This window comes from Pongo abelii, chromosome 15, assembly GCF_028885655.2.
Source record: "Pongo abelii isolate AG06213 chromosome 15, NHGRI_mPonAbe1-v2.0_pri, whole genome shotgun sequence".
Lineage (NCBI taxonomy): Eukaryota > Metazoa > Chordata > Mammalia > Primates > Hominidae > Pongo > Pongo abelii.
In genome coordinates, this window is record NC_072000.2 from 70,840,473 (window position 1) to 70,865,061 (window position 24,589).

The 24,589-nt window shown below is 36.4% G+C and overlaps 1 protein-coding gene across 16 annotated transcripts in view; it reads left to right on the forward strand.

Moving 5' to 3' along the window:
* Positions 1-24,589, forward strand: part of GPHN (gephyrin) — a 688,936-nt gene that overhangs the window by 149,360 nt on the left and 514,987 nt on the right. For all 16 annotated transcript variants that reach the window (XM_024231223.3, XM_054529737.2, XM_054529738.2 and 13 more), the window contains 1 exon segment: positions 22,757-22,835. In XM_024231223.3, the coding sequence (XP_024086991.1) occupies positions 22,757-22,835 (79 nt within the window).

The window sequence follows — 24,589 nt, forward strand, 5'->3', positions numbered from 1 at the left end:
ACCCTCAATCCAAATCCTCTTCTTGGGTGGGACCTCCCAACTGACAGAGTTTTGATTTCTCCTTGGGACTGAGTGCCCAGGGGGAGGGGCAGGCTACTATCTCTGCTGTTTGGACAACTCAGCCTTTCCAGCCTGTGGGCTTTGGAGAGTCCAAACTGACCAGGGCAGAAGGGATGCCCCAACACAACACAGCTGCTCTAACACAACATGGCCAACTACTTCTTTAAGCAGAACCCTGATCCGTTCTTCATCTCTGGGCAGGACCTCCTGACTGGACCCTCCAGCCACCCTCACTTGTATTCTCTGGTTCACAATGTTTTGATTTCACCCTGGGACTGAGTTCCCAGGGGGAGGTGGGGGGGGCACCATCGTTGCTGTTTGGGCAACTCAGCATTCTGTCCTGTGGGCTTTGGAGAGCCCACGCCCACCAGGGCAGAAGCAGTACCCCAGCACAGCACAGCCGCTCTGTGAAACCGTGGCCATCCTGCTTCCTTAAGCAGTCCCTGATCTGTTCCTCCTTGCAGGGCAGGACTTCCCAACTGTGTCCTCCAGTCACTCCCATGGATGTTCTGTGGCTAAGAGGTTTGAAACCTTCCTGGGACGGAGCTCCCAGAGGGAGGAGTGGGCTGGCATTTTTGCTGTCTCAGCAACTTCCCTAGCTTACAGACTTTGGAGAGCCCAAGCTAACTAGGGGCAGAAGTGGTACACCCGTACAGCACAGCTGCTTTATAAAAGTGTGGCTAGACTGCTTCTTTAAGCAGATCCCTGATCCCACTCTTCCTGACTGGGTGAGACCTCCCAACCAGTGTCTCCAGCCACCACCTACTGGTGTGTTTGGGCCAGCAACCAAGTCTGTACCCCTCTGGGACAGAGCTCCCAGAGGAAGGGGCAGGCTGCCATCTTTGCAGTTTTGCAGCCTTCACTGGTGATACCCTCAGGTATTGGAAAACCTAAGGCGACTAGGGACTGGAGCAGATGGCCAGCAAACCACAGCAGCCCTGTGGAAAAGTGGCCAGACTGTAAAAAGGAAAAAAAAAATCCAAAGATCAGCCTCAAAGACTGAAGGTAGATGTGCCCACAAAGATGAGAAAGAATCAGCACAAGAACGCTGAAAACTTAAAAAGCCACAGTGCCCTTTTCTGTCCAAATGACCACATCACCTCTCCAGCAAGGGTTTGGAATTGGGTAGAGGCTGAGATGGCCGAAATGACAGAAGTAGACTTCAGAATGTGGATAAAATTGATGTTCATTCTGCTACAGGTGCACCTTCTGACTCAATGCAGGAAGCTACAAATCATGATAAAACATTTCAGCAACTGACAAGGTAAAATAGCCAGTATGGAGAATAACGTAACCAACCTGATAGCACTGAAGAAAACAACAGAAGAAGTTCATAATGTAATTCCAAGTATTAAAAGCAGAATAGACCAAGTGGAGGAAAGAATCCCAGAGCTTGAAGACTGTCTTTCTGAAATAAGACAGGCGTACAGGAATAGAGAAAAAAGAATGAAAAAGAATGGACAAAACCTCTGAGAAATATGAGATTATGTAAAGAGACTGAATATATGACTGATTGGTGTACCTGAAAGAGATGAGAAGAATGGAACCAACTTGGAAAATATATTTCAGGATATCTTCCATGAGGACATCCCCAACCTAGCTAGACAGACCAACATTCGATTTCAGGAAATGGGAGAACCCCTGTAAAATATTCCACAAGAAGATCATCCCCAAGACACATAATCATCAGATTCTCCAAGGTCAAAATGAAAGAAAAAATGTTAAGGACAGCCAGAGAGAAAGGCCAGGCAACCTACAAAGGGAAGACCATCTGACTAACAGCAGACCTCTCAGTGGAAAACCTACATGTCAGAAGAGATTGGAGGCCAATATTCAACATGCTGAAAAAAGAAAAAAGAAATTCTAACCCAGAATTTCATATCTGCCCAATCTAAGCTTCATAAGCAAAGGAGAAATAAGATACTTTCCAGACAAGCAAATGTTGAGGAAATTTGTTACCACCACACCTGCTTTACAATAGCTCCCAAAAGAAGCACTAAATATGTAAAGGAAAAATCGTTACCAGCCACTGCAAAAGCACACTGGAGTACACAGACAAATGACACTATAAAGTAACCACAAGTTATTTTAAACAAGTCTGCAAAATAACCAGCTAGCATCATAATGACAGGATCAAATCTGCACATAACAATACTAACCTCAAATGAAAATGGGATAAATGCCCCAATTAAAAGACACAGAGAGGCCAGCTGGATAAAGAAACAAGACCCAATGGTCTGCTGTCTTCAAGAGACCCATCTCACATGGAATGACACACATAGGCTCAATAAAGGATGGAGGAAAATTTACAAAGCAAATGGAAAACAGAAAAAAGCAGGGGTTGCAATCCTGGTTTCTGACAAAACAGACTTTAACCAACAAAGATCAATAAAGACAAAGAAGGGCATTACATAATGGTAAAGGGTTCAATTCAACAAGAAGAACTAACTATCCTAAATATATATGCACCCAACACTGGAGCACCCAGATTCATAAACCAAGTTATTAGAGACCTTCAAAGAGACTTAGACTCCCACACAATAATAGTGGGAGACTTTAACACCCCACTGACTATATTAGACAGATTGAGACAGAAAATTAACAAAGATATTCAGGATCTGAACTCAGATCTGGATTAAATGGAACTGATACATATCTTCAGAACTCTCCACTCAAAAACAACAGACTATACATTCTTCTCATCACCATGTGGCACTTACTTTAAAAAAGATCACATAATCGGAAGTGAAACACTGCTCAGCAAATACAAAAGAACTGAAATAATAACCAACAGTCTCTTGGACCAGAGCACAATCAAATTAGAACTAAAGTCTGAAGAAATTCACTCAAAACCACACGATTACATGAAAATTAAATAACCTGCCCCTGAATGACTTTTGGGTAAATAATGAAATTAAGACGGAAATCAAGTTCTTTCAGTCTAATAAGGACAAAGATACAATGTACCAGATTCTCAGGGACACAGCTAAAGTAGTGTTAAGAAAGAAATTTATAGCAGTAAATGCCCACATCAGAAAGCTAGCAAGATCTGAAGTTAACAACCTAATGTCACAATGAGAAGAACTAGAAAATCAAAATGAAACAAATCCCAAAGCTAGAAGAAGACAAGAAATAACCAGAATCAGAGCTGAACTGAAGGAGGTAGAGACAAGAAAAGCCATTAAAAACATCAGTAAATCCAGGAGTTGGTTTTTTGAAAAGATTAATAAAATAGGCCACTAGATAGACTAATGAAGAGAGAATCAGATAAACACAATCAGAAATGATAAGGCGGATATTACGATTGTCCCCACAGGAGTACAGGCAACCATCAGAGAATATTATAAACACCTCTATCTATAACAACTAGAAAATCTAGAATAAATGGATAAATTCCTGGACATATACACCCTACCAAAAGTGAACCAGGAAGAAATTGAATCCCTGAACAGACCAATAACGAGTTCTGAAATTGAGGCAGGAATAAATAGCCTACCAACAAAAAAAAAAAAAAAAAAGAATAAAAGCCCGGGACCAGATGGCTTCACAGCTGAATTCTACCAAATGTACAAAGAAGAGCTGGTACCATTCTTACTGAAACTATTCCAACAAGTTGAAGAGGAGGAACTCCTCCCTAACTCATTCTATGAGGCTAACATCATCCTGACACCAAAACTTCGCAGAGATACAAAAACAAAAGAAAACTTCAGGCCAATATCCTTGATGAATACTGATGCAAAAATCCTCTGCAAAATGTTAGCAAACTGAATCCAGCTTATCCAAAAAGATACATCAAGCTTTATCTCAAAAAACTGAGTGAACAGGCAACCTACAGAATGGGAGAAAATTTTTGCAATCTACTCATCTGACAAAGGGCTGAAATCCAGAATCTACAAAGAACTCAAACAAATTTACAAGAAAAAAAACAAACAACGCCATCAACAAGTGGGCGAAGGATATGAACAGACACTTCTCAAAAGAAGACATTTATGCAGCCAACAGACATGTGAAAAAATGCTCATCATCACTGGCCATCAGAGAAATGCAAATCAAAACCACAATGAGATACCATCTCACACCAGTTAGAATGGCGATCATTAAAAAGTCAGGAAACAACAGGTGCTGGAGAGGATGTGGAGAAATAGGAACACTTTTACACTGTTGGTAGGATTGTAAACTAGTTCAACCATTGTGGAAGACAGTGTGGCGATTCCTCAGGGATCTACAACTAGAAATACCATTTGACCCAGCCATCCCATTACTGGGTATATACCCAAAGGATTATAAATCATGCTGCTATAAAGTCATATGCACATGTATGTTTATTGTGGCACTATTCACAATAGCAAAGACTTGAAACCAACCCAAATGTCCATCAGTGATAGACTGGATTGAGAAAATGTGGCACATATACATCATGGAATACTATGCAGCCATAAAAAAGGATGAGTTCATGTCCTTTGTAGGGACATGGATGAAGCTGAAAACCATCATTCTGAGCAAACTGTCGCAAGGACAAAAAACCAAACACTGCATGTTCTCACTCATAGGTGGCAATTGAACAATGAGAACACTTGAACACAGGAAGGGGAACATCACACACCGGGGCCTGTCGTGGGGTGGGGGGAGGGGGGAGGGATAGCATTAGGAGATATACCTAATGTAAATGACGAGTTAATGTTGATGTAGCACACCAACATGGCACATGTATACATATGTAACAAACCTGCACATTGTGCACATGTACCCTAGAACTTAAAGTATAATAAAAACTATATATCTATATAAAATATTAAAAAATATTGAATCTTCCAACCACCCAAAAAAGAATGCACAATATCTTATTAATAATTTTATATTGTTTACATTTTGAAATGATAACATTATGAACCTACTGTATTGGATTAAATAAAAACATTTTTTAATTAAAAAAAAAAAAAAAGCTTGTCCACCAGAGTTAAATAGGCTTTATCCCTGGGATGCAAACTTGGTTCATCATTGCAAATCAATAAATGTGATTTATCACATAAACAGAGCTAAAGACCAAAACCACTTGATTATCTCAAGAGATTCAGAAAAGACTTTTGATAAAATTCAACATCCCTTTACTTGAAAAACTCTGACCAAACTAGATATTGAAGGAATATACCTCAAACTAATAAGAGCCATATAAGACAAACTCACAGCCAACATAATACTGAATGGGTAAAAGCTGGAAGCATTCTCCTTGAAAACCGGCACAAGACAAGGATGTCCTCTCTCACCACTCCTATTCAACATAGTATTGAAATTTCTGGCCAGAGCAATCAGGCAAAAGAATGAAATAAAGGGCATTCAAATAAGAAGAGAGGAAGTCAACCTATCCCTGTTTCCAGATGACATGATTCTGTATCTAGAAAACCCCAGTCATCTCAGCCCAAAAGCTTCTTAAGCTGATAAGTGACTTCAGCAAAGTCTCAGGATACACAATGTGCAAAAATCACTAGCATTCCTATACATGAACAACAGTACAAGATGAGAGCCAGATCATGAATGTACTCCCCTTTTCAGTTGCCACAAAAAGAATAAAATACCTAGGAATATAACTAACAACAAAGTGAAAGATCTCTACAAGGAGAACTATAAATCACTGCTCAAATGAGAAATTACACAAACAAATGGAAAAACATTCCATGCTCATGGATAGGAAGAATCAGTATTGGTAAAATGGCCAAAATGCCCAAAGCAATTTATAAATTCAATGCTATTCTGATTAAACTACCATTGACATCTAGTTCTGTAAACTACCATTCACAGAACTAGAGAAAACTATTTTAAAATTTGTACTGAACCAAAAAAGAGCCTGAATAGCCCAAGCAATCCTAAGCCTAAAGAACAAAGCTGGAGGCATCACACTACCCAACTTCAAACTATACTGTGGGGCTACAGTGACCAAAACAGCATGGTAGTGATACAAGAATAGACACATAACCAAAAGAACAGAATAGAGACTCCAAAAATAAGAGCACACATGTACAACTATCTGATCTTGAAGAAACCTGACAAAAACAAGCAATGGGGAAAGGATTCCCTATTCAATAAATGGTGCTGGGATAACTGGCTAGCCATAGGTCAAAAATTGAAACTAGACCCTTCCTGACACCATACACAAGAATTAATTCAAGGTAGATTAAAGACTTAAGTGTAAAACCCAAAACTATAAAAACCCTGGAAGACAGCCTAGGCAACTGCATTCAGGACATAGGTACTGGCAAAGATTTCATGTCAAAGGTGTTGAAAGCAATTACAGTCAAACCAAAAATTGACAAATGGGATCTAAGCTTCTGCACAGTGAAAGAAACTATCAACAGAGTAAATAGACAACCTACACAATGGCACAAAATTTTTGCAAACTGTGCATCTGACAAAAGTCTAATATCTAGCATCTATAAGGAACTTAAATACATTTAGAAGAAAAACCACCCCATTAAGACAATGTGCAAAGGACATGGATACTTCTCAAAAGAAGATGTACATACAGCCAACAAACATATTTAGAAAAGCTCAACATCACTGATCATTAGAGAAATGCAAATCAAAACCACAGTGAGATATCATATCCTACCAGTCAGAATGGCTATTATTAAAAAGCTGAAAAATAACAAGATGCTTGTGAGGTGGATAAAAGGAAGGCTTATAAACTCTTGGTAGGAGTGTAAATTAGTTCAGCCATTGTGGAAGACAGTGTGGCAATTCCTCAAAGACCTAAAATCAGAAATACCATTTGACCCAGCAATCCCATTACTGGGTATATACCCAAAGAAATATAAGTCGTTCTGTTATAAAGACACATGCACCCATATGTTCATTGCAGTACTTATGACAATAGCAAACATATGGAATCAACCCAAGTGCCCATCAATGATAGACTGGATAAAGAAAATGTGGTACACGTACACCATGGAATATAAGGCAGCCACAAAAGAGAATGAAGATATGTCTTTTGCAGGGACATGGATGGAGCTGGAAGTCATTATCCTTAACAAACTAACACAGGAGCAGAAAACCAAATATTACATGTTCTTACTTAGAAATGGGAACTGAATGGTGAGAACACATGGACACATATAGAGGAAGAACACACACCAGGGCCTACTTGAGGGTAGAAGGTGGGAGGAGGGACAGTATCAGGAAAAATAACTAGTGGATACTAGGCTTAATACCTGGGTAATGAAATAATTGTTACAACAAACCCCCATGACACACGTTTACCTGTGTAACAAACCTGCACATCCTGCACATGTACCCCTGAACTTAAAAAAGAAAAAGTGCTTCCTTCTGGCCTTTCTGGTTTCTGATAAGAAATTGATTGTCATTTGTATTGCCTTTCCCACTTTCCTGCTGCTTTTTTTTTTTTCTTTTTTTGAGACAGAGTGTCGCACTGTCGCCCAGGCTGGAGTACAATGGCGTTATCTCGGCTCCCTGCAACCTCTGCCTCCCAGGTACAAGAAATTCTCCTGCCTCAGCCTCCTGAGTAGCAGGGATTACAGGCAGGGTTTGGCTATGTTAGCTAGGCCAGTCCTCTCCCGCTGTTTTTAAGGTATTTCGAGCCGGGCATGGTGGCTCACGCCTGTAATCCCAGCACTTTGGGAGGCCAAGATGGGTGGATCAGCTGAGGTCGGGAGTTCGAGGCCAGCCTGGCCAACATGGAGAAACCCCATCTCTACTAAAACCACAAAAATTAGCTGGGCGTGGTGGCGCATGCCTGTAATCCTAGCTACTCAGGAGGCTGAGGCGGGAGAATCGCTTGAACCCAGGAGGCGGAGGTTGTGGTGAGCTGAGATCACGCCATTGCACTCCAGTCTAGGCAACAAGAGTGAAACTCTGTCTCAAAAAAAAAAAAAAAAAAAAAAAAGATATTTCTTTTGTCTTTAGTTTTCGAATATTTGACCATCATAAATCTTGGTGTGGATTTCATTAACTATACCCTCTTTCAGGTTTTTTAAACTCTTGAATGTCTATATTGAGTTGTTATTATTATTATTTTTTTAATGTAGCCTATCCTTTTATCCCTCTTCTTTGACACTGGGATGATACTAACTTTAGTTCTTTTGTTATTGTTTCACAATTCTTGGGGGCTTTATTTTTTTTCCAAACCATTTTCTTCTTTTCCAGATTGGATGACTTTTAGTGTTTTATCTCCTAGCTTGCTGATTGTTTTCGCATGTTTCTTTCATTCTAGTATTGAGCACATCCATTAAGTTTTGTATTTCAGTTATTGTGTTTTTCAGGTATCAGATTTCTGTTTGGTCTTCCTGTGTATCTTCTACTTCTTGATTAAGATTCTTTTTCTTTGCTGTGACTTTTTGCTCATAAAATTTATTTCATGTGTTTTTATAATTCCTTTTTGAATAATTTTTATCATGACAAGACTAAAATTTTTTCAGGCAACTCTAGCATCTCTGCTGCCTTAGTCTTAGCACCTGTCATTAGCCTTTTTTTCATTCAGTTTGAGATCTTCCTGGTTCTTTGTATGACAACTTTTTTTTTTAATAAAACCTGAACATTTTGGGTCTTATGAGAATGTAGTCTTTATTTAAATTATCTGGTGTAGCTGTCTCATTCTGACACTTCATCTGGGAGTAGTCCCTCTACCTCTTTGCTCCAAGGTCGAGGTGGAAGTCGGGTTTTTTACTTGGCCTCCTTGGTAGGTAAGGAGGAAGGTTTTCCATGTTACTCCTGTGTAGGCATGTTAGTTTTGGCTCCCTGGTAGGTCTCCAGTGAATCCCTTTTGGCTAGGATTGGTGGGAGAATCTTTGTGGGGTTGGTTGAAGATGTTTGGAAGATTTCATGTAGAACTTGAGTTTTAATATGCTTTCACCAGAAATATAAAGCAGTGGAGGAGATCATAAATCAATTTGCATCCTCTCTGGAAAGTCATAGGCATATGCTATATTCATGCAGGTATCAGAAATTACAGTAGTAACTGGCTCTCTATAATGCCTCGTAATTTTACTGGTTCTTGTCAAAAAGTGGTTAGTAAACGTTTTCTGCCAGGTACAGTGGCTCATGCCTGTAATCCCAGCACTTTGGGAGGCCGAGGTGGGTGGATTGCTTGAGCTTAGAAGTTAAAACGAGCCTGAGCAACAGTGAAACCCAGTCTTAACAAAAATACAAAAAAAATTTAGCTGGGTATGGTGGCAAACGCCTGTGGTTCCAGCTACTTGGGAAGCTGAGGGAGAAGGATCATTTGAGCCTAGGCAGTGGAGGTTGCAGTGAGCCGAGATCACACCACTGCATTCTAGCCTGGGCAACAGAGCAACACTCCATCTCAGAAAAAAATAAATAAATAAAAAGAGGCCATATGTTAAATATTTTAGATTTTGTGGGCCAAGAGGCAAAATTGAGAATTGTACTTAGGTACTTATAAGAAAGAAAACAAATTTTCTCAGATTTTTTTGATTTATGAAATCAAAATTTACTAATAGTAATGGAGTACAATGTTTATAATTTGTGTTTACTAATATGAAGAATGAAAGATGGTGGAAATAACAGTTTAGAGTTTATATTTAGTAGGGTTTATAGTTTGTGTTCCCTGTCATCAAAATTAGTTGCACATGTTCATCTGTTAATGCTAATCTGTATGGAGTGTTTTATCCTTGCAAATGTCTTTTCGTGAAAATTGTTATTGGCACATACTAATCTTTTTTTTTTTTCTGGATTTATTTTATTGCAAAACCAATAAATGTTACAGTGTTGTTAAAAGTAATAGATTTAAAAAACATTTTATTTTCTTAAACCTAACAATTCAAATAACCTAAAATAATATTACATTTCTATTAAGTATTCATTTTTATAGAGACCAAAACTTCTTTACAAAATGTCTTCATGTATAATATAAATTTGATTTTTAGATGTGAGAAAAGTAATAATCATAATCATTGCCTAAATCCACAAAATAAGTAGATATTCTATAATATGTATTTCAGTAATCACAATGTAGTGGATTCAGGCAGAGATGAGAGACACTCTGATTTTAGCAGAAAAAGACTGTGCTAAATTACCTCTTTGCCTTTTTTCACTCTGTTCCTAGGATACCAATATAATAAATAGTACCTTTAGAACTGTGATACACTGAGAAAATGTTCTTTTTTTTTTTTCTTTTATTATTATGATTATTATTATTATTATTATTATACTTTAGGTTTTATGGTACATGTGCGCAATGTGCAGGTAAGTTACATATGTATACATGTGCCATGCTGGTGCGCTGCACCCACCAACTCGTCATCTAGCATTAGGTATATCTCCCAATGCTATCCCTCCCCCCTCCCCCCACCCCACAACAGTCCCCGAAGTGTGATGTTCCCCTTCCTGTGTCCATGTGTTCTCATTGTTCAATTCCCACCTATGAGTGAGAATATGCGGTGTTTGGTTTTTTGTTCTTGCGATAGTTTACTGAGAATGATGATTTCCAATTTCATCCATGTCCCTACAAAGGACGTGAACTCATCATTTTTTATGGCTGCATAGTATTCCATGGTGTATATGTGGCACATACTAATCTTGATCCATTATCTTGATTTAACTTGGCATATTAATCATTTGGAATACATTTTTAGAATTCTGTTAGGTTTTCGTGCCTTTGAGTGTGTCATTGCATTACAGATTAATCACTTAATGAAGATAAGAAGTGGAAAGTTCTCAGTTGTAGAGTTGAATAGACTTTTATGGAAATTTCTTTTCAATTTGCATGAGGTCAAAAAAATTTGGCTGGAAATGTAATTTGAAAATTTATCTGCTGCCCGTTTGTCAGGAAAGGAGATTTTGCTTCTTTAACTGTTGTCACAAAAAGAATGTGTTAACTTTCAACAGCATAAAACAGCTTGAAAGTACTTAGAATTCAAACAATGTTTGCAGTTGTTAAATGACTATCGTAATATAAGTTTTGCATATAATCATTGTTTTGGCTTATAATTACATTAATGCCATGAAATCTTTACATCAGTTTCTCTTTTTGAATTTTTAAATATATATGTAAAGGCTTTATTAATTATTGATTCAAACTGTTTCTTCTTTTGTGAACTTTGTGTCTTTAATGAATTGGTTTATTCCATCAAGATTATCAAATTCTTGATTCATGTCTTGTTCATAATATTCCTTTATTATCTCTTTAATGTCTATGACATCTGCAATGATATCTCCTCTTTGTTTCTGTTATTCATGATTTGTGCTTTCAGTGAACTTGGCGAGAGGTGTATTGATTTTATCAAAGAATCGCCTTTTGGTTTCATTCATTTTTCTCTTTAGATTTCCCATTATCAGTTGCATTGATTTCTGCTCAAATTTTTGTTATTTATTTGCTTCTGCTTAATTTGGATTTAATTTGCTCTCATATAGCTAGTTTGATAAGGTGGAGGCTTAGATTATTAATTTTAAATCTTTCTTCTTTTCTAATATATGCATTCAATGTTATAAATTTCCCTCTAAACACTGCTTTTACTGCCTCCCTTACATTTTGATAAATTATGGTATCATTATTTAAATAAAAATATTTCTAAATATATTTTGAGATTTATTTTTGACATGTTCTTTAGAAGTGTTTTGTTTAATCTATAGGTATTTGGGGATACTTCTTTTATTCTCCTGTTATTGATTTCTAGTTTAATTCCATTATGGTCTGAGAGCCAACACTATAATTTTGTGGTAAGATGTGAATGTGGTCCGTTTGGTGAATGTTCCATGTTAGTTTGAGAAGAATGTGTATTCTGCTTTTATTGGATGAAGTCATCAATAGATGAGAGTATATCAAATTGATTATTAGTGCTGTTGAGTTCAGCTGTATCCTTATTGATTTTTTTCTTGTGAGATTTGTTCATTTATGATAGAGGATTGTTAGTCTCCAACTATAACAGGGGTTTCATCTATTACTCCTTGCACTTCTATCAGTTTTTGCCTCATGTATTTTAATGTTCCGTTGTTAGGTGTACATATGCTAAGGACTGTTATGTATTCTTGGAAAATTCATCCCTTTATCATAACATATTGCCCCTCTTTATTCCTGAAAACTTTTCTTGCTTTGAAATCTGCTGTGTCTGAAATTAATACAGCTACTGTCACTTTCTTTTGATCAGTGTCAGCATGGCATTTCTTTCTCCATCCTTTCACTTTTATCTGTAAGTATTTTAAATTTGAAGTGGATTTTTTAGTAGAAAACGTATAATTGGACCTTATTTTTTTAATCTACCCTGACAATCTCTGTTTTTTAATTGGTGCATTCGGACCATTGACATTCAACATCATTAGCGATGTAGGTGAATTAATAGCTACCATATTTTAAACTTTTTTATTTGTTGCTTTTGACCTTTGTTCTTGTTTTGTCTCCCACTCTTCTACCTTTTGTGTTTCTAATTGAACGTTTTGTGTAATTTGAATTTCTCTTTTGTCATAGCGTTATCAGTTATGCGTCTGTTTTTAATTTTTATTTTTATTAGTTTTTTGAGACAAAGTCTGGCTCTGTCTCCCAGGCTGGAGTATAGTGGCGCAATCTCTGCTCACTGCAACCTCCGCCTCCTGGGTTCAAGCGATTCTCCTGCCTCAGCCTCCCTAGTAGCTGGGACTACCAGTGGGTGCCACCACGCCCAGGTAATTTTTTGTATTTTTAGTAGAGACGGGGTTTCACCGTGTTAGCCAGGATGGTCTTGATCTTCTGACCTCATGATCCGCCCACCTCGGCCTCCCAAAGTGCCAGAAATACAGGCATGAGCCACGACACCCTGCCTGTTTTTATTTTTTAATGGTCATCCTAGAGTTTTTAATATACATTTCAACTAAACCAAGTCCAATAACACTATATTCACAAGCAGTGTGAGAAAATAATCCTGATTCCTCTCTTCTACCCAGTGTATGCTTACTGGAATTCATTTAACTTTATAAAAGCATGCAGAAGAATATGTATATATATAAGACTATGTAATCATATACATTGTTGCTATTATTATTTTGAACAAACTATTATGTTAAATTAGGAAAAAGAAAAATTTTTACTTTACCTTCATTTATTTCTTCTCTAACGCACTTTGTTTATTTAAGAAGATCTCAGTTTCTGACTGATAATCATTTTTCTTCTTTCTGAAGAAATTCTTTTAACATTTCTTGTATGTCAGGGCTCCTGGCAACAAATTAGCCAATTTTTTTACTGCCCGAGAAAGTCTTTATTTCACCTTCACATTTTTTCCTTTATTTTTAGCTGACATGTAGTAATTGCACACATTTATGGTCTACAGAGTGATATTTCAATACATTTATACAATGTGTAATTATAAAATCAGGGTATTTAGCATATCCATAATCTCAAACACTTATCAATTCTCTTTACTGTGAACATTCAAAAGCTTCTCTTCTAGTTTTTTGAAAATATACAATAAATTCTAGTCATCCATATTTATACTACAGTGCTGTAAAGACTAGAGCTTACTCCTATTTTTCTTTTCTTTTTTTTTTTCTTTGAGACGGAATCTAGCTCTGTCGCCCAGGCTGGAGTGCAGTGGTGCGATCTCGGCTCACTGCAACTTCTGCCTCTGGGTTCATGCCATTCTCCTGCCTCAGCCTCCCGAGTAGCTGGGACTACAGGCACCCACCACCACTCCCGGCTAATTTTTTGTATTTTTAGTAGAGATAGGGTTTCACCATGTTAGCCAGGATGGTCTTGATCTCCTGACCTCGTGATCCACCCGCCTCAGCCTCCCAAAGTGCTGGGATTACAGGCGTGAGCCCCTGCGCCTGGTCCTTACTCCTATTGTCTAGCTTTAAGTTTGTGTTCATTAACCAGCCTCTTCCCATCCTTCCCTACCCACTCCCCTTCTAAGCCTCTAGCAACAACAATTCTACTCTCTACTTCTATGACCTCTTTTTTTGTTTTTAATGGATACTACATATGCATGAGAACATGCAGTATTTATCTTTCTGACTTATTTCACATAACATAATGTCCTCCAGGGTGATCCATGTTGCTGTCTATGACTGTATTTAATTCTCTCTCTCTTTTTTATGACTGAATAGCAATCAATTATGTATATACGCCACATCATTCTCTTTATCCATTCATCTGTTGATGGATGTTTAGTTTGATTCCATATCTTGGATATTGTGAATCATGCTGCAGTAAACATGGGAATGTAAGTATCCCTTTGACATAATTGATTTCCTTGCTTTTTGATAAATGCCCATTCCTGTGATTGCTGGATCAGATGGTAGTTAAATTTTTACTTTTTGAGGAACCTCCATACTGTTTTTCATAATGGCTATACTAATTTACATACCTACAAACAATGCATAAGTTCCTGTTTCTCTTCGTCGTCACCAGCATATCTTATCTTTGGTCTTTTATAATAGCCATTCCGACTGGGGTGAGATGATATCTCATTGCAGTTTTGATTTATGTTTCCCTGATGACTAGGGATGTTGAGCATTCATTCATATATTTGTTGGCTATTTGTTTGTCTTCTTTTGAGATGTCTATTCAGATTCTTTTTCCAGTTTTTTTTTGTTGTTGTTTTTTTGGTTTTTTTTTTTGACGAAGTTTTACTCTTGTTGCCCATGCTGAAGTCAAATGGCGTGATCTCGGCTCACTGCAACTTCTGCCTCCCGAATTCAAGCGATTCTCCTGCCTCAGCCTCCTGAGTAGCTGGGGACTACAGGCATGTACCACGCCCGGCTAATTTTTGTATTTTTAGTAGATACGGGGTTTCACCATGTTGGCCAGGATGGTCTCGATCTCTTGACCTCGTGATCTGCCCGCCTCGGCCTCCAAAAGTGCTGGGATTACAGGCGTGAACCACCGTGCCCGGCCTCTTTTTCCAGTTTTTAATCAGATTTTTTGATGGGTTATGTGAGTTCCATATCTATTCTGGACATTATTCCCTTGTCAGGTAAATAATTTGCAAATATTTTCTTTCGTTCAACATACTATATTTCTTTACTCTGTTGATCTTCTTTTTTTGCTCTACAGAAGCTTTTTAGTTTGGTATAGTTCCATTTGTCTATTTTTATTTTTATTGCCTGTGCCTTTGAAATCTTTAAAATCTTTGCTTAGACAGATGTCCTGAAGCATTTCTTACATGTTTTCTTGCAGTTATTTTGTAATTTCAGGTCTCAGGTTTAAATCTTTAATCCATTTTGAGTTGATTTTTGTGGTGAGAAGGGTCTACTTTCATTCTTCTGCATATAAATATCCAATTTTCCAACACCATTTAGATATTTTATTCTTTTTAGCAGGTATTGACTGCAAATGAGATTGCTTTCCTGATTTTTTTTTCAGCTAGTTGGTTATTCTATAAAAACATCACTGATTCGTGCATGTTAATTTTGTATCCTGCAACTTTACTGAATTTGTTTAGCAGTTCAAAGATATTTTATCCTTTTATAGATTCAGGAGGGATATGTGCAGGTTTGTTACATGTGTATATATTGCATAATGGTGGGATTTGGGTTTCTGGTTTACTCATCATCTGACTAGTGAATATTGTACCCAATAGGTAATTTTTCAACCCCAACCTCCCTTCTTTTGGAATCCCCAGTTTCTATTATTTTTCTTCCTAGAGTTTTTTGAAGAGTCTTTAGGATTTTTTATATGTAAGATTGTGTCATCTGCAAAGAGGGACAATTTGCCTTTCTTTTTTCTAATTTAGATGAACTTTATTTCCTTTTGTGGCCTAATTTTTCTTACAAGGAATTCCAGTTCTATCTTAAATACAAGTTGTAAAAGTATACATTCTTTTCTTGTTCTAGTTCTTAAAGGCTTTTAGCTTTTCTCCATTGAGTGTGATATTGGCTGGGTGTTTTTCATATTTGGACTTTATTGTGTTTAGGTATAATCTTTCTATACTTAATTTTTAGAGTGTTTATTATGAAGGGAGTAGAATTTTATCAGATGCTTTCTTTGGATTTGAGATGATCATATGATTTGCTTTTCATCTATCATTCTGTTGATGTGATGTAGCACATCTATTTAACCATCCTCGCATACCTGGGATAAATTCCACTCAATCATACTATATATTTTTTTTTTTTGATGTGCCATTGGATTCAGATTCCTAGTATTTTGTTCAGGATTTTTGCATCTATGCTAATTATGGATATTGACCTCTAGTTTTCTTTGTGATTGTTGTTGCAATCAATTCATTCATTGACCTCATAGAATGAATTAGGAAGAATTTCCACCTTTTTAATTTTTTGGAAGAGTTTCAGCAAAATAGATGCTCTTCTTTTAAAGCTTTTTGGTCCTGGGCTTTTTGTTAGGAGACTTTTTTATTGCCGATTTAATCTCGTTACTCATTATTATTATTTTTTATTATTATTATACTTTAAGTTTTAGGGTACATGTGCACAATGTGCAAGTTAGTTACATATGTATACATGTGCCATGCTGATATGCTGCACCCATTAACTCGTCATTTAGCATTAGGTATATCTCCTAAAGCTACCCCTCCCCGCTCCCCCCACCCCACAACAGTCACCAGACTGTGATGTTCCATCCTTCCTGTTTCCATGTGTTCTCATTGTTCAATTCCCACCTATGAGTGAGAATATGCGGTGTTTGGTTTTTTGTCCTTGCGATAGTTTACTGAGAATGATGATTTCCAATTTCATCCACATCCCTACAAAGGATATGAACTCATCATTTTTTATGGCTGCATAGTATTCCATGTTGTATACGTGCCACATTTTCTTAATCCAGTCTATCATTGTTGGACATTTGGCTTGGTTCCAAGTCTTTGCTATTGTGAATAGTGCCGCAATCAACATACGTGTGCATGTGTCTTTATGGCAGCATGATTTATAGTCCTTTGGGTATATACCCAGTAATGGGATGGCTGGGTCACATGGTATTTCTAGTTCTAGATCCCTGAGGAATCGCCACACTGACTTCCACAATGGTTGAACTAGTTTACAGTCCCACCAACAGTGTAAGAGTGTTCCTATTTCTCCACATCCTCTCCAGCACCTGTTGTTTCCTGACTTTTTAATGATCGCCATTCTAACTGGTGTGAGATGGTATCTCATTGTGGTTTTGATTTGCATTTCTCTGATGGCCAGTGATGATGAGCATTTTTTCATGTGTTTTTTGGCTGCATAAATGTCTTCTTTTGAGAAGTGTCTGTTCATGTCCTTCGCCCACTTTTTGATGGCGTTGTTTGTTTTTTTCTTGTAAATTTGTTTGAGTTCATTGTAGATTCTGGATATTAGCCCTTTGTCAGATAAGTAGGTTGCAAAAATTTTCTCCTATTTTGTAGGTTGCCTGTTCACTCTGATGGTAGTTTCTTTTGCTGTGCAAAAGCTCTTTAGTTTAATTAGATCCCATTTGTCAATTTTGGCTTTTGTTGCCATTGCTTTTGGTGTTTTAGACATGAAGTCCTTGTCCATGCCTATGTCCTGAATGGTAATGCCTAGGTTTTCTTCTAGGGTTTTTATGGTTTTAGGTCTAACATGTAAGTCTTTAATCCATCTTGAATTGATTTTTGTATAAGGTGTAAGGAAGGGGTCCAGTTTCAGCTTTCTCCATATGGCTAGCCAGTTTTCCCAGCACCATTTGTTAAATAGGGAATCCTTTCCCCATTGCTTGTTTTTCTCAGGTTTGTCAAAGATCAGATAGTTGTAGATATGCGGCATTATTTCTGAGGGCTCTGTTCTGTTCCATTGATCTATATCTCTGTTTTGGTACCAGCACCATGCTGTTTTGGTTACTGTAGCCTTGTAGTATAGTTTGAAGTCAGGTAGCATGATGCCTCTAGCTTTGTCCTTTTGGCTTAGGATTGACTTGGCGATGCGGGCTCTTTTTTGGTTCCGTATGAACTTTAAAGTAGTTTTTTCCAATTCTGTGAAGAAAGTCATTGGTAGCTTGATAGGGATGGCATTGAATCTATAAATTACCTTGGACAGTATGGCCATTTTCACGATATTGATTCTTCCTACCCATGAACATGGAATGTTCCTCCATTTGTTTGTATCCTCTTTTATTTCATTGAGCAGTGGTTTGTAGTTCTCCTTGAAGAGGTCCTTCACATCCCTTGTAAGTTGGATTCCTAGGTGTTTTATTCTCTTTGAAGCAATTGTGAATGGGAGTTCACTCATGATTTGGCTCTCTGTTTGTCTGTTATTGATGTATAAGAATGCTTGTGATTTTTGTACATTGATTTTGTATCCTGAGACTTTGCTGAAGTTGCTTATCAGCTTAAGGAGATTTGGGGCTGAGATGATGGGGTTTTCTAGATATACAATCATGTCATCTGCAAACAGGGACAATTTGACTTCCTCTTTTCTTAATTGAACACCCTTTTTTTCCTTCTCCTGCCTAATTGCCCTGGCCAGAACTTCCAACACTATGTTGAATAGGAGTGGTGAGAGAGGGCATCCGTGTCTTGTGCCAGTTTTCAAAGGGAATGCTTCCAGTTTTTGCCTATTCAGTATGATATTGGCTGTTGATTTGTCATAGATAGCTCTTATTATTTTGAGATATGTCCCATCAATACCTAATTTATTGAGAGTTTTTAGCATGAAGCGTTGTTGAATTTCGTTACTCATTATTGATCTGCTCAGGTTTTCTATTTCTTCCTGATTTAATTTGTGAGATTGTATGTGTCCGGGAATGTATCCATTTAATATAAGTTTTCTAATTTCTTAGTGTGCAGTTGTTTATAATAATTTCTAGTGGTCCTTTGTGTTTCTGTTGTATCAGTTGTAACGTCTCATTTTTTATTTCTGTTTTTACTTATTTGAGTCTTCCTTTTTTCTTGATTAGTCTAGCTACTGGTTTGTAAATATAGTTTATGTTTTCATAAAACCAATGTTTCTTGTGATCCTTTGTTGGTTTTTGTGTCTATTTACTTCTGCTCTGATGTTTCCTTCTTCTTCTTTTAGGTTTGGCTTGTTCTTCCTTTTCTGGTTTCTTGAGGTGCTTTGTCAGATTGATTAAGTGAAATTGTTCAAATGGTTTAAGTGTTTATTGCTGTAAACTTCCCTTTTAGTACTATTTCTCAGTACATTATAAGTTTTTGGTTTGCTGTTTCTATATTAATTTGTTTCAAGACTTTTTTGGTGTCTTTTTAAATTTCTTCATTGAACCATAAGTTTCTCAGGGTTTTTTCTCTTTTTTTCTTGATTAATCTGATTAATTTTTGATTTTCATGTATTTGTAGAATTTCAAAAGTTCCTCTTGTTACTAATTTCTAGTTTTACTCTATTATGGTTTGAGAAGACACTTGATATAATACTGATTTTTGAAAATTTCTTGAAGCCAGTCTTGTGGCCTAACATATGGTCCGTCTTGTAGAATGTTCTATGTGCTGATGTCAAAAAATGGATCTAAAATGGTTTACAGGCCATATTTGTTCCAACAGCTGCAGTTGGACCAAATATATTCTGTAAGCCATCTTTAGATCCATTTGGACACACATTTTTGAAGGATAACTTTTTTGGTATAGTATTATTAATCAGTAGGTATTTTTTGTTTTAGTACTTTGCTTAAACCATTTTTTTTCTCTCTTGGCTTATAATGGTTCTGCTGAGAAATTTGCTGTTAGTCTGAAAGGGATTCCCTTATATGTAATGCCTTTTGCTGTTTTTAGAATTATTTCTTTGTCTTTGACTCTTGGCAGTTTGAGAGATATGTGTCTCAGAGATGACATTTTTGGGTTGAGTATTTGGGGGACATTTGACCTTTCTGGATCTTGATGTCTCTCTCTCAAAATATGGGAAGTATTCAGCCATTATTTTACCAAAAAAGTTTTCTATGCCTTTTCTATACTCATTTCCTTCTATAATTCACAAAATGTGAATATTTATTTACTTGATGGTTTCCCATGTCATGTAGGTTTATTCATTCTTTTTTTAAATTTTTTTTTCCTTTTGTCTAGGTTATTTTTAAAAACCTGTCTTCAAGTACTAAAATTATGTTCTACTTGATCTAGTTGATTGTTGAAGCTTTCAATTGTATTTTTTTATTTTTAATCATTGAATTCTTGAGTTCTGGGATTTCTGTTTAGTTGTTGTTTTCTATGACATTCTATTTAGTTTCTCATTTAGATCACCAGTTGTTTTTTTTTTCAGATTTATGTACATTTTCTATCTGTGTTCTTTTTTATCTAGTAAGTTTTAAAAGATTATCATTTAAATTTTTTAAGTTATTTCATAGTTTTTCTTTTGGGGCTCTGTTATTGGAGAATTATTGTGTTTCATGGCAGTGTCATATTTCCTTTTTCATGTGTCTTGCATCCCTCCCTACATTGATAACTGTGTATATGGTTAGCGATTTCTTCTTTCAGTTTTCTGGATTAGCTTTTTTAGGTAAACTTTTTTCTGTAGACATATCTATAGTGTCATTTGGGTAGAGAGTTTTGGCTTTGGTTCAGGTGGTTGCATTAGTGTAGTCTCTGTATGATTACTTTGGCTGTAAATAATGTTAGCCCTGTCTGCAGTTTCCCAGGGGGGTTCAGGTGAGGTTGTTCATGGAGTCAGCGACAAGACTTTTCTGGGGACAGGGATATTTGGTGGGCTTGTTCTTTGGCTCCTAAGGGTTGTGCACAGGCACTGGCAGTGTTAGCAGTGGGCTGTTCTTGGGCTCCTGGGTGGTGATTGGAGGCACGTGGTGGCCTTACCACTGGAGTTCATGAGGTCATCATTTGTGGTACGCACTGGGTGGGCTGGCCCTCAGGCCCGAAGTCTCCCTGTTTATGTGCTGACTGTAGTTGTAGCAGGCCCTGGTTGAGCCAGTCTGTGAGTTCAGAGGTGGCACACATGGGTGCCTTCATTTTTAGATGGATATTTTATCAAGGTACAAACTTTTGGATTCAGAATTTATCTCAAGTATTTTAAACATATTGTCCCATTGTTTCTGTATTTGATAGTTTCTGTTAAAAATTCAGCTTTAGGTTTTCTTGTTTTTCTTTTGAAAGTCATGTCTTTTTTCTCCCTCTGACTGTTGTTAAAGTGTTCTCGTTATCTTTGATTTTCAGCATTTTGAGTGTTGGTTGTGTTTTTTTTCACCTTTGCCAGTGTGGTGTTTGCCATACTTCTTAAGTCAGAACATTAATATATTGTATCAGTTTTGGGCTAGTCTCAGCAATTTTTAACTTTTTCTGAAAGTATTGTTTCTCCTCACTTTCTGTCTGCTTTATTCTAACTGGAATTATATTTGTGTTGAAGTGTTTAATTCCCACATATCTCTTATGCTCTGTTCATTTCATTTTTTTCTTGCTCTGCTTCAGTGTGGATATTTCCTGCTGACCTATATTCAAATTCACTAATCTGTGCTTTGCTGTATTCAGTCAGTTATAAAACCCACCCACCAACTGCTTAATTGGAGATAGTGTGTTTTTCAGATATAAAATCACTGTTTAATTTTTAAAATAGATTTTCATTCTTTGTTGAAGTTTTCCTTTTTTCATCTACTTTGAAGATCTTTTTTAAAGTCCTTGTCTTCTAACTCTGTATCATCTGTGGGTCTGTTTATGTTTATTCTCTTTTCCCTTGATTGTTAGTCACATTTTGTGCCCCTTTCCATACCTTATAATTTTTATCATATACCAAATATTGTTTATAATAGAGCAGCAGAAATTGAACTAAATATTATTTTTCTTCAATTCTGTATTAGATAAGATCAAGTGCTAATCACCTCAACTCAATTATGAATCTTACTGCATCAAGTCTGGGTGGCAGCTTTTGATACACTTAGAATGCCTTTGATTTTAAATGTCCTAATGACAAGAACTATTGTGTTGCAGACTCTACTGTCTGGTGACTTTGTATTTATATACTGTAAAATTGTTGGAGATTTTACTCTACCTTTCTGGTCCTGCTCCCTTTACTCATTTCCTCCTGCTTCCCACCCACTAAGGGGATGCTTTTGGTTGAGAGCAAATATCTTGTGGGAAGACCTATTAAAATTTTATCCTCACAGTGGTAGGCTCCATCTGTTCTAGTGTGACTTTGTCTTCTAATCACCACAACATTACAGGGATTATTATTTACCCCATGGCCTGTTCTCCCAACTGCTGCCCCAAATCCTCTTAGGTAATTCTGGCACTCAGCAAATTTTTCAGGAAGAAAACTGTCTGTAATTTTGGGCTTCATCAGATTCCAGTTTTTCATGCCAGCTTACAAATTATCAAGAGCTGTGCTGGTTTTTCTTTTCCTTAGTAGTGTCCTTCTTTCTTAGCTAGTCTGTGTCTAAATGGCAAATCCTTCCAGAAATTAAAATAATCAGTAGGATTAGCTGACTTAAGAGATATTAATCATCCTGCAAATTTAGTTTCTCCTTTCTATTTCCATTGTTCGCCAATATTTTTTAAAATATGATTTTGTAGTTTGTCTCTTTTTTTCCTAGTTCTTGTGGGGGCAGTGACTTGCTACTGTGTACTAGTAAATTAATCTTGTAACAGTAAGAACAAAATTTAGACCGACATGTTTATTGTTTTATGTAATGTATTTGTATAGAGTTGGTGTGCTTAAAGTAGTGGATTGTTATTGAAATGTTGGCCTGTTTAGAATATTAATATTTGTTGCTAAATTCACCAGGCCTATAAATAAATCAATATTAATGTTTGGGGAAAAATGAAAAAAAAAAGCTATTTTTCATTTCAAAATGTCTTTTGGTCAGCAATAACTTAAATGAAATGTAAACAAAAATTAATTTTTTTTTCTTTTCCGCATTCCTATTTAGTGAGTGATAGTTGCTTCAGGAATCTTGCCGAAGACCGCAGTGGGATAAATCTCAAAGATCTCGTACAAGATCCTTCTTTGTGAGTATTTTGCTTTCAGTATTAAGTATAAATTAAAACTTTATTATTAGTGTTCCTTTTCTCAAAAGAGTTTTATGTGAAAACTTATTTAAGGTACAACAGTTTTTTCTTTTCTAATAATGCGTTTTACACGTATTGAAGTCTGACAGAACAGTTCAGAAATAGAATAGATTTTAGAAGGAATGATGTTATGATTAATGATTGATTTTCAAGGAGGAATGCTGATGGCTGATGATATCTTGCCAATGTGGCAGTAGCTACTAGCCAAGAAAGATGATTAGTAGTTGATTTGCTTGGGAAAGAGAGATTGAATTTGTTTACAACAATTTGAAGTTTTATGAATATATTATTTATAGTAATTATTTGTAATTATAATTAGAAATATAAAATAGTTATTTGTTATAACAATATACATTTGAATATGTTAGATATATTTCTGGTGTTTTACATATGGCACAAGAATTTTGGAGAGTTTTATAGATTTCAGTTTTTAGTTTTTTTGCTCATCAGTCAGTCCCATTCTTTATTAGCATATCTTTCTAATACATATACTCTACAATAATGTCACTTTCTATTTCATAAATTTTTTTACACTTTTATATTTACTGGTAAATATGCATACTATCTATGAACATACCTTGCCAATAAGATCACTGTTTATTAAAAAAATAATAATAATTAAAACTAGTTAAGCCTGCGAAGCAGAGTAAAGAAAATTGAATACTGCCAGGTGCCTTCTTTAATGATACATATAATGCATACAATTAAATATGTCCTAATAGGAAATCCATCTCCCAGATCACATGTAATATACCCTCCCACGGGAGTCACTAATAAGTCATTGAGAATTTTGTGAGGAATAAACACAAGAATATCTTGAACTTGAAGATTATTGATTCTTTAATGATTGACTAGTCATGTTAAAAAATATGAGAGTGCTGAAAATGTATTGAATATTGAAGTTTATATATGATGTCGTGAGTTCAGAATGCATTTCCAAGTCTACCTCTCTCCATTTTTTTCTTTTCTCAATCTTTCTTTTTCTAACATAAAAGGATTGCAAATATTCCTCCTCCTTGATTTTTATCCCTATGAAGATTTACAGTTGTCCTTTGAGTCCTGTGAAAATTTAACCAACAATGTAATTCTGTTAGGATGTAAATATACCTAGTGAATAACATTTAATTGCATTAAGAGTTCTACTATCCTTATGGATATGGGTAGAAACTTTACAATTTCCACAAAAGACTTTGCTTATTTGAATGAATAAAATAAACTACTGGCCAGGTGCGGTGGCTCATGCCTGTAATCCCAGAACTTTGGGAGGCTGAGGTGGGTGGATCACGAGGTCAGGAGATCAAGACCATCCTGGCCAACATGGTGAAACCTCATCTCTACAAAAAATACAAAAATTAGCTAGGCGTGGTGAGATGTGCCTGTAGTCCCAGCTACTTGGGAGGCTGAGGCAGGAGAATCTCTCGAACCCGGGTGGCGGAGGTTGCAGTGAGCTGAGATTGCGCCACTGCACTCCAGCCTGGGTGACAGAGCGAGGCTCCATCTCAAAAAAAAAATTATTATTGTATTATTTGTAAGATATGTTTTAGTAAAATAAGAATGTATATCTGTTTAATGCAGCAATATGATGAAAAAAATTTGCTCATGTGAACTCCAATTATATAAAAGATTTGAAGAATTACACTTGAATAATGGATTATAATAATCAATTGTCATGTTTTGGGAAAACTTGTTACTTC